This window comes from Penicillium alfredii (genome assembly GCF_028826965.1).
Source record: "Penicillium alfredii strain IBT 34128 chromosome Unknown utg000007l_segment0_segment0, whole genome shotgun sequence".
Lineage (NCBI taxonomy): Eukaryota > Fungi > Ascomycota > Eurotiomycetes > Eurotiales > Aspergillaceae > Penicillium > Penicillium alfredii.
Genome location: NW_026622704.1, coordinates 314,393 through 328,154, shown reverse-complemented (window position 1 = coordinate 328,154; position 13,762 = coordinate 314,393). Strand labels below are relative to the sequence as shown.

Genomic DNA, 13,762 nt, shown 5'->3' with positions numbered 1-13,762 from the left:
TTGAAAGACCAGTGATTCAGCCAATAGGATACACGACAGGCACTAAAACGTGAGACTATATCGAGTGGAGTAACCCCTTGAACCGAAGGATTGAAGGCAAAGACAGAGCCTGAACGGTTTTTTCTAGACCGGTTTCGGCGGGGAGAAATATATGTGTACAATCCCATGGGCTGAGCAGTTTCCCTAACCTATTTTATTCTTTTCGCGTGGTTGACTCCAAGAGATCCTAAAACGAGTTGATTGTGAATTTAGGTGACAATAGCCCTAACTTCATATATGCGGGCGAAAAGCAAGACCCCACCCATTAGCCTCACCATGAATCGTGTGGGCCCCTACACCACTGACTAGTTGTAGTTGCACTCCTTAGTCCCTGGATATTCGATACTTCATGCGGTTTGAACAAGGCTGCATCCTTCCCACCCACACCCTTGATTTAGGGCAGTGGAGACAGTGGGGGCCCTTTCTACTTCAGAGTCCAGCTGCTAAACGAGCATAAAATCCAGGATAGGATATCCCATGGGCATCGAAGGAGGGCCAAGCAAATATTCTATAATTTCGCGTTTACCTTAACGATGTATTTACGTATAGAATACCCCAAAATGACATTCACAACACAAAAAAAAAAAGGCTGAGACATATCGAACAAGTCGTTGGCAAGGCAGAATCCACTAGTACTATGGTTCCTGATATTATAAAAGAGAAGCTAAATCTGTGCCTCTGCCCCCCTTCACCGAGATAAAATTTTGGGGGGTTCTACCTATTGTCATTTTCTTTTCTTATACTATACCAAGAAAAGAAAATCGATACCCACAGTTCAAGCTGCAATGATGTTAACGAATGATAATAGGGATTCGAGTTCAGGAACATAGCAGTGGCAGGAATATGCTATAGTCTGTCAGGAGAAGGGCAATGGAAAAAACCTTCTTGGAAGTATGGGAGCCTTGGGCTAATGCAGCCTACATCAATCCGTGGATAGCTTTGCAATGCTTGCCCCAGGGGTTGATTAGCATCGGTATGAATCGAAGGACTGGTAAGTCCGAGCCGTAACCTTAGCTTGATTTTCAGATTTGCAGTTGTTTCTTCTTTTTTCTCTAGGGTGACAAGTATACACGAATCAGGGTGTGGGGAGCAGGGCGCTGTACCATATTTATGCCATGTGCTGAGACACTCTTCTAAAGTGATAGGCCAGCACAGCGCAAAAGAAATCAAGAAACCGATATCCCCTAGAGAATGGTTCTTTTTTTTTTTTAAAAAAAAAAAAAAAACTTTATTAAATCTCTGAAATGTCAAGATGTCTTTGAAGGATCAGAAACCCAAGAACTCGAGGAATGCTATGAAACGACCGTCGACGACAGTAGACAATATGAAAGAATGTATAACTGGCAGAATAAAAAAAAGTTTTTACTACCTCAGATGAGCTAAATGTCCACGTTTGATTGGAAAATGGTCAATATCAAAAGTAAGTAGAGTGGTATAGAGAGAGGTCCCAGATAGGAAAGTGGAGTGATGTCATCGTGACCAAGGGCGAGTTCCAGCTTTGGCAAGCGCAACCCACGTACCTGCCACTTTCGGCATGTTCTCACGCACTTTCCTCAACATCACCAGGGCTGCCTCGCGTCTGCCTCAACTGCCGACTTCCCACCTCTACTCGACGATGGCTTCCGACATCACCCTGTACACCTGGGCCACGCCCAATGGCATCAAAGCGTCTATCACACTCGAGGAGCTGGGTCTGCCCTACAAAACAGAGGCAATTGACATAAGCACCAACGAGCAGAAGAAAGAGTATGGCCTGTCTGCTGTCTGCGTGGAGACAGACATGACGATTTCTTCATGGCTGATCGTCGCGTTTCGCGCATTAGGTGGTTCCTGAAGGTCAACCCCAACGGTCGTATTCCCGCGCTCCTCGATGGCTCGCAGCGCGTCTTTGAGAGTGGCGCTATTATGCTGTATCTGGCTGATAAGTACGATACCAACCGGAGGATTAGCTACGTGCCCGGCTCGCCCGAGTATGTCGAGCAGCTGTCGTGGCTGATGTTCCAGATGGGTGGACTTGGTCCGATGCAGGGTGAGCATATCCCTCCCCCACCCTCTTTTAATTCCTTGCCTCTTTACTTCGTAGATATACCCACTGATATAAACATCCACTAACTCAATAACAGGCCAAGCAAACCACTTCCGCCTCTTCGCCGGCGCCCGCTCCGACTACGGCATCACCCGCTACCTAGACGAGACAAAGCGCCTCTACTCTGTCCTCGACTCCCGCCTGCAGGAAAGCCCCTATCTAGCCGGACCCAAGTACACCATCGCCGACATTGCAAACTTCTCCTGGGTGCGCGGCGGCCCGCCCGCCCTGGAGATCGATCTGGCCCAGTGGCCGGCGCTGAAGAAATGGGTTGATGGGATCGAGATGCGAGCTGCGGTCCAGAAGGGCGTCGATGTGCCGCAGACGGGTCGCACGCCTGAGCAGCTCGCTGAATTCTTTCGCAGTTGTCGGGAAAGGATTGATGGTCTGGCGAATTCGGATAAGCAGTGAATTACTCCGTGGGACTCTTTGAGGCCTCGCTCTCTCTCTCTCTCTCTCCTTTGTGTAATTTGTTGATACAGAGAGTAGGTGGACAGGAAATCCTGTCTGAAATAACACCATATACCAAGGATATGTATACAATGTCGGCTTCATTGCATTGTCCCCACATACAACCATCTTGAAGCGTATGGATACATTTAAGGATCTACCAGCTCTAATTTATGCTCCGTCTAATGCCCCATAGCCCATTAACTCTCAAATATCCCCCGGCCGGTAGCTCCGCCAAACCTCAAACCCAACCCGCTCGTACCATCCCTCCAGAGCAACCCAATCCACAAAGACGCCCTCAATACCTCGCTGTTTCATATCCTCCATAGCATGACAGAGCAGGGCCAGCCCGATCCCCGACTTGCGATGAGCGGCGTCCACACCCACGCAGCCAATCAAGCCCGTCTGGGGACCGCAGGTTTGAGGAAATGCCCACGTCTTGTTCAGTACCGGCGAAGACGGGCCCAACATCAGCGTCCATCCAACCTGTTCACCACTCGAATCGAACGCTGTCATCACACTGGACGGGTGTTCGCTCGGGTGGAGCTTGACGAACATTTCTACCCAGCCCTGAAGTGCAAAAGAATTAGCTTGAAAGGATAATCCCGCCTCGAAGGAGGATCTGTGGGCATACCGGTTTGTCGGAGAAATTTTTCTTTTGTCCGACGAGACATGCTTCATAGTCTTCTGACCGGAGTGGTGCGAAGCGGAAGCCTTGGTCCCGCGCACGAGCAAGGTACTTCTCTGGTGCCTGGAATTTGCGGATGTCTTGGTACAGGTCAACGGACCGCTCACCCGGGGGGATCAGCCGAAAACCACGATGAATGAAAAAGTCTTGGACGGTCTCGGGAAGGTCGCGAGGCACTCCAGGCCAGAAGCGAGGGAATGAGCTACCCAGTTCCACCCAGTTGAGACCAAATTGAGCCCTGAAATAGGAACGGGTCTCTGTCAGCAAGGCCGTGCCAATCCCCTGTCCTTGATACTTTGGAGCCACTGCAACAACTGCAATGTGGACGGTTTTTGGGTCGCCGTGAGCATTGGTATAGGCAAGACAAAAGCCAACGACTTCTGGCCCAACGCGGGCGACGAAGTGGTGTGCATTCGGCCAAGCCACCAAATAGCGTAGGCTTTCTGCAGGCAGGGTATAGGTCGGTAAGGCCGCTTCCCATGTTCTCACAATTCCATCTAGATCCTTTGTGGCATCAAAGAGTGCGACTGATGCCACGGAATTTCTCGAATCATTTGGCCCAACGGGAAGAGAGCCTTTCGGAGCCCGCATCCCAAACATGATATCGGAAGCCACGGAGAATGCTTCGACGGTTGGTTCATAAGTGGCAATGTACGTCTTAATTTGGGGAACTTCAAGGAAATCGTAGGGGTTGCAAGCAGCAATGGATACCAAAGACCGGGTGCGCCGAGGCAGCTCATGGCCCAGAGTTTCCTGGTAAGACGACTCCCGAGCATTGATCGAGGTAAAGATCACCACATCAGCAACTTCAATGAGACGCCACTGCTCTCCCGTCAGACCGGCCTCTCCATATCGAATCTCGGTGATGGATGGATTGTGGAGCCGAAGGGCATCGAGGTAGGCTGTAGCTTCATATGACCCTTGTCTTCCTAACCCTTCTCCATCCACTGCACCCCCTGCAGGGGTCTTGTCCCCAGGAAAGAGAAATACAATAATCGAATTTCTCGAGAGCGGGAGAGTTCCAGCAGTGTCACGGACGAGGGTGACCGAGTGCGCATAGATATCCTTGGACGTTGCAGCTATTTCGCTGTTGAGCTCATCGAGACCCGCGAGATTGTGTTGTTCCAGTGCCACATCCCAGGTCAAGAATTTATTCTTCACATGAGCCACGCGGCGACAGGCATTTTCTAGGCGGGATTGTGCAATCGTTCCGGATTGAATCGCCTCACAGACCTTTTTGATCGATTCCACTTGAACATGGAAAGTGTGACAGATCATGATACTGTCACTGCCGGCGCACAATGCGAGCACAGAGCCTTGCGCGGTGCCGTACGTAGAACGGATCCCGTCCATCTCCAAACAATCTGTAATCACCATTCCATCATAGGCCATGTCCTTGCGCAGAATCCCCAAGGCATCTGGGGACAATGTCACAGGAAGCTTGTCATCGATACTCGGCAGTGAAATATGAGCGGTCATTACCGTTTCGATACCTTCGGCCACAGCTCGCCGAAATGGTATCAGCTCGCACCGCTCTAATTGATCCCTCGTTTTAGGAATGATAGGCAATCCGTAGTGCGAGTCCACGGCCGTATCGCCATGACCAGGAAAATGCTTCACACTCGGCACAATGTTCTGCTCTCGCAGACCCCGGGCAGCAGCACTCGCAAAACGACCCACAAATTCCGGGTTGTCGCCGGGACTGCGAACTCCAATGACCGGGTTGAGTGGCTCAGAGTTGATATCACACACCGGTGCATAGTTCATATTGACTCCAAAGACGTTGAGAGTCTCGCCGGTGGCCTTTCCTGCCTTGTAGGCCGATTCCGGGTCATGGGTGGCACCGAGAGCCATCGGACCAGGCACCTGGGCGGCTATCGGGGGAGAAATTCGGGTGACCAGCCCATTTTCTTGGTCAATTCCGATGAACAGGGGTCGCTGGTGCCCGGCCAACTTTGCTTCTTGCTGTAGAGCCAGCGTCAAGGCCTTGGGTAATGGAGTTAGTATTTCCACGTAAACGATGGCGGTGTTGGTCGCACCTGGAGTTGTGCAGCATCTTGAAAATTGCGCGAGAAGAGAACGATGCCTCCAATATGGTAATCGTGGATCAAGGTCTTGATTTCGGGGCTGGGCGTGAAGCCATGAAACCCAACCGCAAACAACTGCAATGGTCAGCGAATCAACTATTCTAATTTCAAATTTCACACACATACCTGGCCGACTTGCTTGGGGAGGGACGCCATCGTGGGATGAAGGTGGAGAGCGATAAGAGAGGTGATAGTCGATGGGAGGGGCTTTCCCCGGATCCACTCGCGTTGCATCTTCACTTTGGCGCGTTGGAGATAAGCCGAGGAAAGCACCAAATGTGACTGGAATGCGGGGTCACTCCTGGCTCACTTTCCTTGAACTTCACCTCAACCATGGCCTCCGTGGACTCGGAGAGAACCCCCAACGATGCGCCCAAGAACAATGCCGTAGTGACCGCAGTGTCGGCTCAGGCGCATCCTACTCTCGAGGAGTATGAGCGACTGTTCGGAGTCGATGAGGATGCATATGAGCAGCCTACCACTACCCGGAAAGAATTATGGTCTTACTATCTCTATTACAACGGTGAGTCTGCGCATGAATACCAGACGAAGTAACGGCTACTGACCAGGAGATCGTGAATGGGCAGGGGATAATGGAGTTGGTCCGGGGTCGTATAGTCAAGCCCTGTATGTTGCTCACCAAAGACCCCCTTGCTGAACTACCACTGACCATCCTCGAAGCTTTCAATGGGCACTGAACGGTGCCGGCCACCAGCCCGATACGCAACCCCCCAAGCCCTGTACCGATTCATCGGCCTGCGTAGTCCCTTGGGCCGGGGGCACGCGATCCATCTCCTCCGTGATCTTGATTGCCAACGGTCTTTGCTTCACCTTTATGACGGTGATCTTCGTTTGGCTAGGCAGTGCTGCCGATTATGGGTCATTCGGCCGCTGGCTTCTCTTGGCTTTGACAGTTGTCTGCTGGGCGCTGCAATATGGAATGCTGGCGATTCGCGATCCGAGTCAGTGGCCGGCAGCAATGGGGATGTATGTCGTGGCGTACATCGCCTATGGTGCGACCCTGGTATTTTATGCTGCGGTCTTCCCTCGACTGGCGCGGTATATGCCGCATGTGCGCAAAGCACGAGAAGAGGATCTAAAGGAAGGTAAAATCACTCAGCGGGAGTACGATGCCATCGAGTCATTGGAAAAGAATCACATCAGGTAATTGCGTCTCTATCTACTTTGCTTTTCGATGTCTATACTGAAACTAACTGAATCCTTACAGCAATATCTCGACAGCACATAGCAACATCGGATACCTGCTCACCCTTGTGCTCAATCTGAGTGTTTTAGTTCCGCTTCAGAACAACAATTACTCTAACAACCTGGCGCTATGTTTGACAAATTCATGTGAGTTCTTCTACTCTGATAATACAGTCTGGTTTAACCTCTAAATAGATTGGGTGGTCCTGGGCATCTGGTGGTTCCTCTTCCAGCAGAAGAGACCGGGCCCCAAAGTCCCCAAAGGGTCAAACTATGCCACCATTGGCTTCAAGCAGATTTGGCTCGCCGTCCAAGAAATCCGATCTTTGCCTCAGACCTTTTTGTATTTTGTGGCCTACTTCCTGTTAGCAGATGGCCTCAACACAACCGGTTAGTTCCTTGCTGGATGGTAGCGAACCTTTGTGCTAATCGGTTGCAGGAACGCTGGTCAACATTATCCAGAACAATCAAGTCTCCTTTTCGTTCCTGCAAATCACCTATCTTGGCATCACACAGGCCATCTGCTCGATTGCGTCAACGTTCGGTTTCTGGTATGTGCAGCGATACTTTAAGTTCAAGACCAAGACCATGTTTCTGGTCACCAATTTCTTCAGCGTCTTTATCCCCTTTTGGGGCATGCTGGGGCTATGGACCCCTCGGATTGGATACCACAACCGGGTAAGGATTGAAGCAGAAAAATTAAAGATCGTATGGCTGATGAGCTTTCTAGTGGGAGTTCTATTTCTACAACGTTGTGTTCGGGCTTTTCCAGGCCCCATACTATGCAGTACGCTCCATCCCTTGACCCTGGAAGTCTACCGAAGCATGTCTCGCTAATCTCGGATGTGATGGCAGTATGCCCAAACAATGATCAGCGAGCTCATGCCCCGAGGCTACGACAACATGTTCTTCGCGCTGTTCGGAATTACCAACCGTGCTGTAAGCATTTTTCATGATTATACATTTGTCTTTGTGTCTTCAAGACTAACTCTGTCAGTCCTCTATCATCGGTCCTAATGTCATCCAGGCGATCATCAACGATACCCGCAACAACTGGATGGGATTCCCATTCCTGTTCGCCATCTGCACTGCGGCCATGATCACAATTGGCTTTGTGGATATTGAGAAGGGCCGTGAGGACAGCAGAAATTTTACGGAACAGCGCAAAATGGACCGAGTGGCTGCGGAGACCGGGCTGAGTCCTGATGCGATTGTCAAGGGGAAGGGATCAGTTGGGAATGGAGAGGATGCGGAAGCCAGTGGAGCAGGGAGTTCAGGTCGGCGCACAGGTTGATATTTGCACTATGTCAAATCACTAGCTTTTTGGTTTTTATTATATATTTCCAAACACATTAAGACATTTCTCATGAAGACCGGTCAACTTGCATCACACATAGGACACACATAGGACCAAGGGGGTGTATATCAGACCGCAGAGGCATCATCTTTTCCCGGCTCCGACTGAGCCTGCTGTCTCTTAGCCTTCTGTTCAGCCTTGTGCTCGTTCCTCTTATCAACCTTGTTGCGCCACTCGTCGCCAAAGATGGTGGTCGCCCAGACACACACCCCCGAAACAACCAGGAACAAAGCGCTGATGGTACTAAACCAGCCAACACCAACAGACTCCACAGCGGGGAGCACAAGGCCCGAACCAAGAGCCCCAAAGACATACCGGAACATATAATTACCAGCAACAACCTCCGCACTACGACCACTGGACTGCATCACATCCAGACAGTACGTATTCAGACTGGGGAAACAGAAGAGCTGGGCCACGCCTTGCAGAAACATGGCAAGCACGGGGACAGGAATGCCACCAACGGCCTTCTCAACCGTCCAGCCGTAGACGAGGATACAGCCGGGGATAACGACGCCGAGGAACAACAGACACGACTTCAGCCGGTCTTCGGGCACGCGCACCCCACCGCGCTTGCGGATCCATTTCTTGACGATGTGATCGGCCCAGCGCCCGCCCATGAACGTGCCCACCAGGTACCCGCAGCCCGGCGCGATGTAGAACAGGCCCGACTGGATGGGCGTGGTCAGGTGGAAGCGGGGGTTCAGCACGTATCGGATCGGCGTGAGCAGTGAGTACTGGTTCCATACTAGGGCGCCGGCTCCGAGTCCCGCAAAGAAGAGGTTTGGGTAGGAGAAGAGGAGGATGCCGACGCGCAGGGGTGAGGCCCGGTGCCAGAGGAGCTGGGCCTTTTGGGCGAGTGTTCGCTCGGAGAGCTCGCTTTTGTCGAGGTGCGGGTAGGTCTCAGGGAAGAAGAAGAAGACTAGTAGTGTGCCGCATCCGCCGAGGGCTGTCTGTAGCCAGAATACTACTCGCCAGGAGCAAAAGGTGACGATGACACCCTGCATTCAGGATTAGCTGTTGTGCAATTGTTGGTGTAAGGGGAGGCTGATACATACGCCAAGGAAGGGACCAAATGCCGGCCCGATGAGAGTCCCCGAGAGAAACCATCCCAGGGCTGTGGCTCGAGCCCGCGGCTCATAGATATCGCCAAGGGCCGAGCTGCCTACCACCAGGAACGAGGTTCCTTGAAACGCAGTCAAAACGCGGAAGATATAGTATGCAGGCAGGTTAGGTGCCAGCGCCGTGCCAATACTAAAAGCAAAGAACAGGAATGCGCTGGCCAAAAAGATCTTGGGATACATATTAGCATCAGATAAATTCAACTTGAAACCCTAATTTGGCTCACTGCTCACCGGACGTCGCCCCCACACCTGACTGAAGGGCCCCCAGAACGGAGCTGAGATGCCCATGAATGCCATGTACAGTGCATTGCTGGCGTTGATGACACTGCCGGTCGTATTGTAGGTCTCAGCAACTTCGGGGATTGCCGACAGAATGGACGTTGAAGAAATGGGGGCTAAGAAGGAGCAGAAAGCCAAGACAAATACTATGACCATCTTCCGCAGTGGCGAGAATCGTAGGTATTGTTCGGCGTCGACCTCGTGGAATTCGTCGCTCGTCACGGGCATATCATGGTGCGAGATATGGCTCTGGACGAGGCCGAGGTTATTGGGGTCCGGCAATTGTTGCGACTGAGGCCGTTTCTCCTCTACTTGCTCCCACGGAGAATGTGCCTCCTCGATACTGGAGGATCTGGTTGAGAGTGTCGACGGCATTGTGGGGAGTCTCCGTCGATTGGAGTCCGACAATGTTCTTAATTTATTGTGCCGGGTGAACTTTCAGGTTGTTCTTGTCTCCATGGAAGGCACAAAGCAATGAAATTCCTTCGTAGACACGCGACAGGGCTTTTCACCATCGTTTGCCTGGAGTCATGCTCTCAAATCGTGTCAAGGGAACACTTCAATTGAGATTGGATACAGGAAATGAGTCACAAAGAAAAGAAAATCGAGGGCCGTTCGGCGCTGATTGCCTTTGGCCGAGCATCGGCGGGGAAGAGGACCATCTCCGAATTTCAGCGCCCGACAGCGTCCACCTTGTCAGTTGCGGGCTCCATCTCCCCTGAGCCCAGGATTGTCAGGGTCCAATGATGAAGGGCCGGTGGGAAAACCATTGCCACGGCCGAAACGGAAAAAAACCCGAACCCTGGAAAATGCAAGTTATCGATCTGACAGTTCGCTACTTGAGCCAAGCTGTGGACTGATCCACCAGGGAGGGAACGATTTCTCGATCTCAGCCCTCTGACACAGCCAGTATCAAACACGATCAGACAAATGGGCGAGTTTGGCCCAAGACTGACTGGCGCCTTGAGCAGAGAACGCGCAACACAGCAACGATCGACCCCCCTCTGCCACCATGACGTTATGCGATTTTGACCGCCGCCAACTTCACTTCTTCATCTCCCCACCCCACCACCTCTGTTCGGGGTCGTCGATTGTGATCTCGTCCACGATTCGTTTCCGGTCACTTTCTCGTCCAAAATCAAATCCTAAATAAAATGTCGTCCAAAAAGGAACAGAGCCAGGTCCCCGCCCACAGCAAGGGCTCCTGGTCTAGTTTTCTGAAGGTAGGCGATTGTTCGGAAGGTTGATCGTTGCGGGCGCTGACGAGTCTCTAGTCTATCGCCTCCTTCAACGGGGATCTGTCTTCGTTGACGGCTCCGCCGTTCATCCTCTCCTCCACCTCCCTCACCGAGTATTCTGCCTACTGGGCAGAGCACCCCGCCGTCTTCGTTGCTCCGGCCAAGGAGTCTGATCCGGAGAAGCGTGCCCTCCTGGTCCTCAAGTGGTTTCTCAGCACGCTGCACCAGCAATACTGCAGCCGCAGTGAGAAGCTGGGCAGTGAGAAGAAGCCGCTGAACCCGTTTCTGGGTGAGCTGTTTATCGGCAAATGGCAGGCGGGTCCGGAGGTGGGGGAGACCTCGTTGGTCAGTGAGCAAGTCAGGTGTGTCATAACCATGGTGAATGTATCCCGAAAACTTTTCGGATGCTGAACGACTCTTTTGCAGCCACCATCCTCCTGTCACAGCCTACACGATTTGGAATGAGCAGCATGGGGTCGAGGTGAGCGGATCCCACCCTGCCAAGTTTGATGGAGAACCCATGACTAATTTGAGAGATCGATGGGAGCTGTAGTTGCAAGGATACAACGCCCAGAAGGCTTCGTTCTCGAGCACGATTCAGGTGAAACAGATCGGACACGCCCTGTACACGCTCACTGTGCCCGGGTCTGATGAGAAGGAGCGGTATGTGATCACGCTCCCGAACCTGCACATCGAGTCCCTGATCTACGGCACTCCGTTCGTTGAGCTGGAGAAGACGACCAAGATCGCCAGCAGCAGTGGCTACGTCGCCAAGATCGACTACTCGGGCAAGGGCTGGTTGAGCGGCAAGAAGAATACTTTTACCGCGAGTCTGTACAAGGCTAGCGAGGGTGAAAAGAAGCCGCTGTACACCGTCGATGGCCAGTGGTCGGATTCGTTCACCATTAAGAACGCCCGTACCAAGGACGTCGTCGATCGCTGGGTCGTCAACGAGAACAAGACCACCCCGCTCACCCTGGCACCCCTTGAGCAACAGGACCTGTACGAAAGTCGCCGAGCCTGGAGCGACGTCGCCGCCAACATCCAGGGTGGCGACATGGATGCGGTCTCCGTCCACAAATCGCGCATCGAAAACGCGCAGCGCGAGCTGCGCCGCATCGAAAAGTCCGAGGGGCGCGAGTGGGAGCGCCGCTTCTTCAGCCGCATCGACGAAAAGAGCGACAACCCAGAGGTCCAGCGCCTTGCTAGCTCGGTGGATCTGGTCTTTGAAGCCGACAAGACCGGTGGCATCTGGCGCTTCGATTCCGAGAAAGCCGCCGGTGCTCAGCCGCCCTACCACAAGACCGGTGGCGAGGGTCTGGGCATCACGGAATAAATATATCCTCGGCATACGTTGGGTTGTCTAGACTGAGCTTGGATTTAACATGTTGGAGCTCAAAGTTCAATGTTCGAGTTCTAGCCTTCATCCCATCTCCGCCCCCTGCTTTTGACCTCTGCACCTTGCACCCCATAGAGTTGGCTTTTTTTTGCCCTAGTTTCCGATTGTTCTGTACCGTGTCACGCTATATTTCGATTGTATATAGTTTCGGTCAAGGCCCCTTGCTCGTTGAGTTGCTTGTCTGGCAGCCTGGCCTCTGCGCATCTAATCATATAACCATTTGAGACTGTCTGGTGTTAACAATGTAGGTCAGGATCCATTGCCGTGTCTCGAAACAGGAACCGAAATAGACAAGGAATACAAGTTTCTTCCGCAGTACAGTGTAATGAAGCAACTTGCGCCAATATATAGTCAAATCCTCAGCAGACATGAGTGGTGTATTTGAGTGAAGGCAGCTATCTTATTCGGACCTTCATACCTATCCTAACTATGTACTCCTGATGCAAGTAATAGTATTCCGATCATCAGCCTGACTTCCCCCTAAGGCAGCTGGTCACCTGTTTTATGAGGCCTTCTTTGCCTTCTTCCTAATTAGGAAACTAATTGTTTGCTCCCCTCCCTTATGTCTCTTAAACAGGATCCCCAGCCACGAACCAGGGGCAAGTAGTCTAGTGGGAATTCTGCGTAACATGAGCCCTAGCTCTTTGGAGCTATCGCGAGCTTGGTATACCAAGTTACCGTAGATGAAAGTCCCTGGTTCGAATCCTGGGGGGGTATGGTTCGCCATACCTTCCCGCCCATTTCCTTTTTTTTGTTTACTGATTGTTTGTTTGGATTATGTGTAAAGAAAGCCTTTTGATTTCCCCCTCATTGTTCAAATTATCTTTATCTACGTACCATATAAGTGAACGCGTTTTTGGATACCCTCCTTCCTATTTAGGAAATCGATGTTTTTCTACATTTATTCTTATATTTTTGTTTGGAAAGCTTCTCTTCCTTAGAAGCCAGCTCAGAAAGAATCTATATAGTATGAGATGTCTAGAACTAATTCTTAGCTAGACGTCAGCCTGCTGAAGACTGGGTCCAACATCTACCAGCACTACTATGTAGGTATAAGCCAAATTACGTATCCAGGCTGTGTCATCCCTCTCTCTCCCTTTCTTTTTGATTGCATGGTTTATTTATTTCAACTGGAGGTTTGTTCCCTCTATCCCATAAAAGCTGCAGAAATACTCTAAATCTAGTCAGTCTTTTCCAATTTCTGCTGTTTCCGGCTCTACGATCTACTGCAGCTCTACTTCTCGGCTCTTGTTCCAATACACAATCCAGAGGAATCGATTTTGTATAGGAGCATACATAACTCATCACACTTTTCGCAGCCGGCTACCACTCTACCAGATCCCAGCAAACCCACCCGTCGATATTGCACACAGGAAAAGGAGGGCAAAGGAAGAGCGACAGGAAATGACAACCGAACACATACACACACAAATGACACACCGGACCCGAATGGACACCGTGAGCGAAGAGGAAAGGAGCAAAAGAGAGAAAGGGAGAATTGGTGGATTTAATACAGACCGCGTCATCAGGGGAGCAGTTGGTAGCAAAAAAAAAAAAAAATAGAAAAGGAGATAAAAGAGATAAGAAGAAAAGAAGCCAGAGAACCTTGAAAACACAACAAATGAACACTCCCCCCAAGGTCAAAAATCAAACGGGGAAAACAACAAAACCAGCCAAGCTCCCGGAAGAGAGTAGAGATTACACAGATGTTGAGGAAAAGAAAGATGAAGAGAAATTTTTTGGGTTCTGGCTGTCCTGATCGATAGGATTGATCACTTTCTCCCATCCTGGGAACTGTGGACACAAGCA

General features: G+C 51.2%; 5 protein-coding genes across 5 annotated transcripts; 3 read left to right on the top strand and 2 right to left on the bottom strand.

Moving 5' to 3' along the window:
* Positions 1 to 1,573: 1,573 nt before the first annotated feature.
* Positions 1,574 to 2,536, top strand: NUU61_004790 (glutathione S-transferase family protein; the record flags this gene model as incomplete). Its single annotated transcript, XM_056655372.1, has 3 exons — positions 1,574 to 1,785; positions 1,863 to 2,068; positions 2,163 to 2,536. The coding sequence occupies 3 exons, from the start codon at positions 1,574 to 1,576 to the stop codon at positions 2,534 to 2,536; spliced, it is 792 nt and encodes a 263-aa protein (XP_056510985.1).
* A 246-nt stretch (positions 2,537 to 2,782) lies between these two features.
* On the bottom strand, positions 2,783 to 5,506 carry NUU61_004789 (uncharacterized protein; the record flags this gene model as incomplete). Its single annotated transcript, XM_056655371.1, has 4 exons — positions 2,783 to 3,145; positions 3,210 to 5,249; positions 5,303 to 5,425; positions 5,477 to 5,506. The coding sequence occupies 4 exons, from the start codon at positions 5,504 to 5,506 to the stop codon at positions 2,783 to 2,785; spliced, it is 2,556 nt and encodes an 851-aa protein (XP_056510984.1).
* A 177-nt stretch (positions 5,507 to 5,683) lies between these two features.
* NUU61_004788 (uncharacterized protein) lies at positions 5,684 to 7,850 on the top strand (the record flags this gene model as incomplete). The annotated part of the gene is made up of 9 exons (XM_056655370.1): positions 5,684 to 5,873; positions 5,920 to 5,977; positions 6,032 to 6,514; positions 6,579 to 6,703; positions 6,752 to 6,946; positions 6,996 to 7,234; positions 7,287 to 7,343; positions 7,412 to 7,495; positions 7,554 to 7,850. The coding sequence occupies 9 exons, from the start codon at positions 5,684 to 5,686 to the stop codon at positions 7,848 to 7,850; spliced, it is 1,728 nt and encodes a 575-aa protein (XP_056510983.1).
* Positions 7,851 to 7,981: 131 nt separating this feature from the next.
* Positions 7,982 to 9,691, bottom strand: NUU61_004787 (putative MFS transporter; the record flags this gene model as incomplete). Its single annotated transcript, XM_056655369.1, has 3 exons — positions 7,982 to 8,914; positions 8,972 to 9,205; positions 9,269 to 9,691. 3 exons carry the CDS (start codon positions 9,689 to 9,691, stop codon positions 7,982 to 7,984), a joined length of 1,590 nt encoding a protein of 529 aa, XP_056510982.1.
* A 779-nt stretch (positions 9,692 to 10,470) lies between these two features.
* NUU61_004786 (OSBP family protein) lies at positions 10,471 to 11,890 on the top strand (the record flags this gene model as incomplete). The annotated part of the gene is made up of 4 exons (XM_056655368.1): positions 10,471 to 10,539; positions 10,591 to 10,916; positions 10,981 to 11,035; positions 11,108 to 11,890. 4 exons carry the CDS (start codon positions 10,471 to 10,473, stop codon positions 11,888 to 11,890), a joined length of 1,233 nt encoding a protein of 410 aa, XP_056510981.1.
* Positions 11,891 to 13,762: the final 1,872 nt, after the last annotated feature.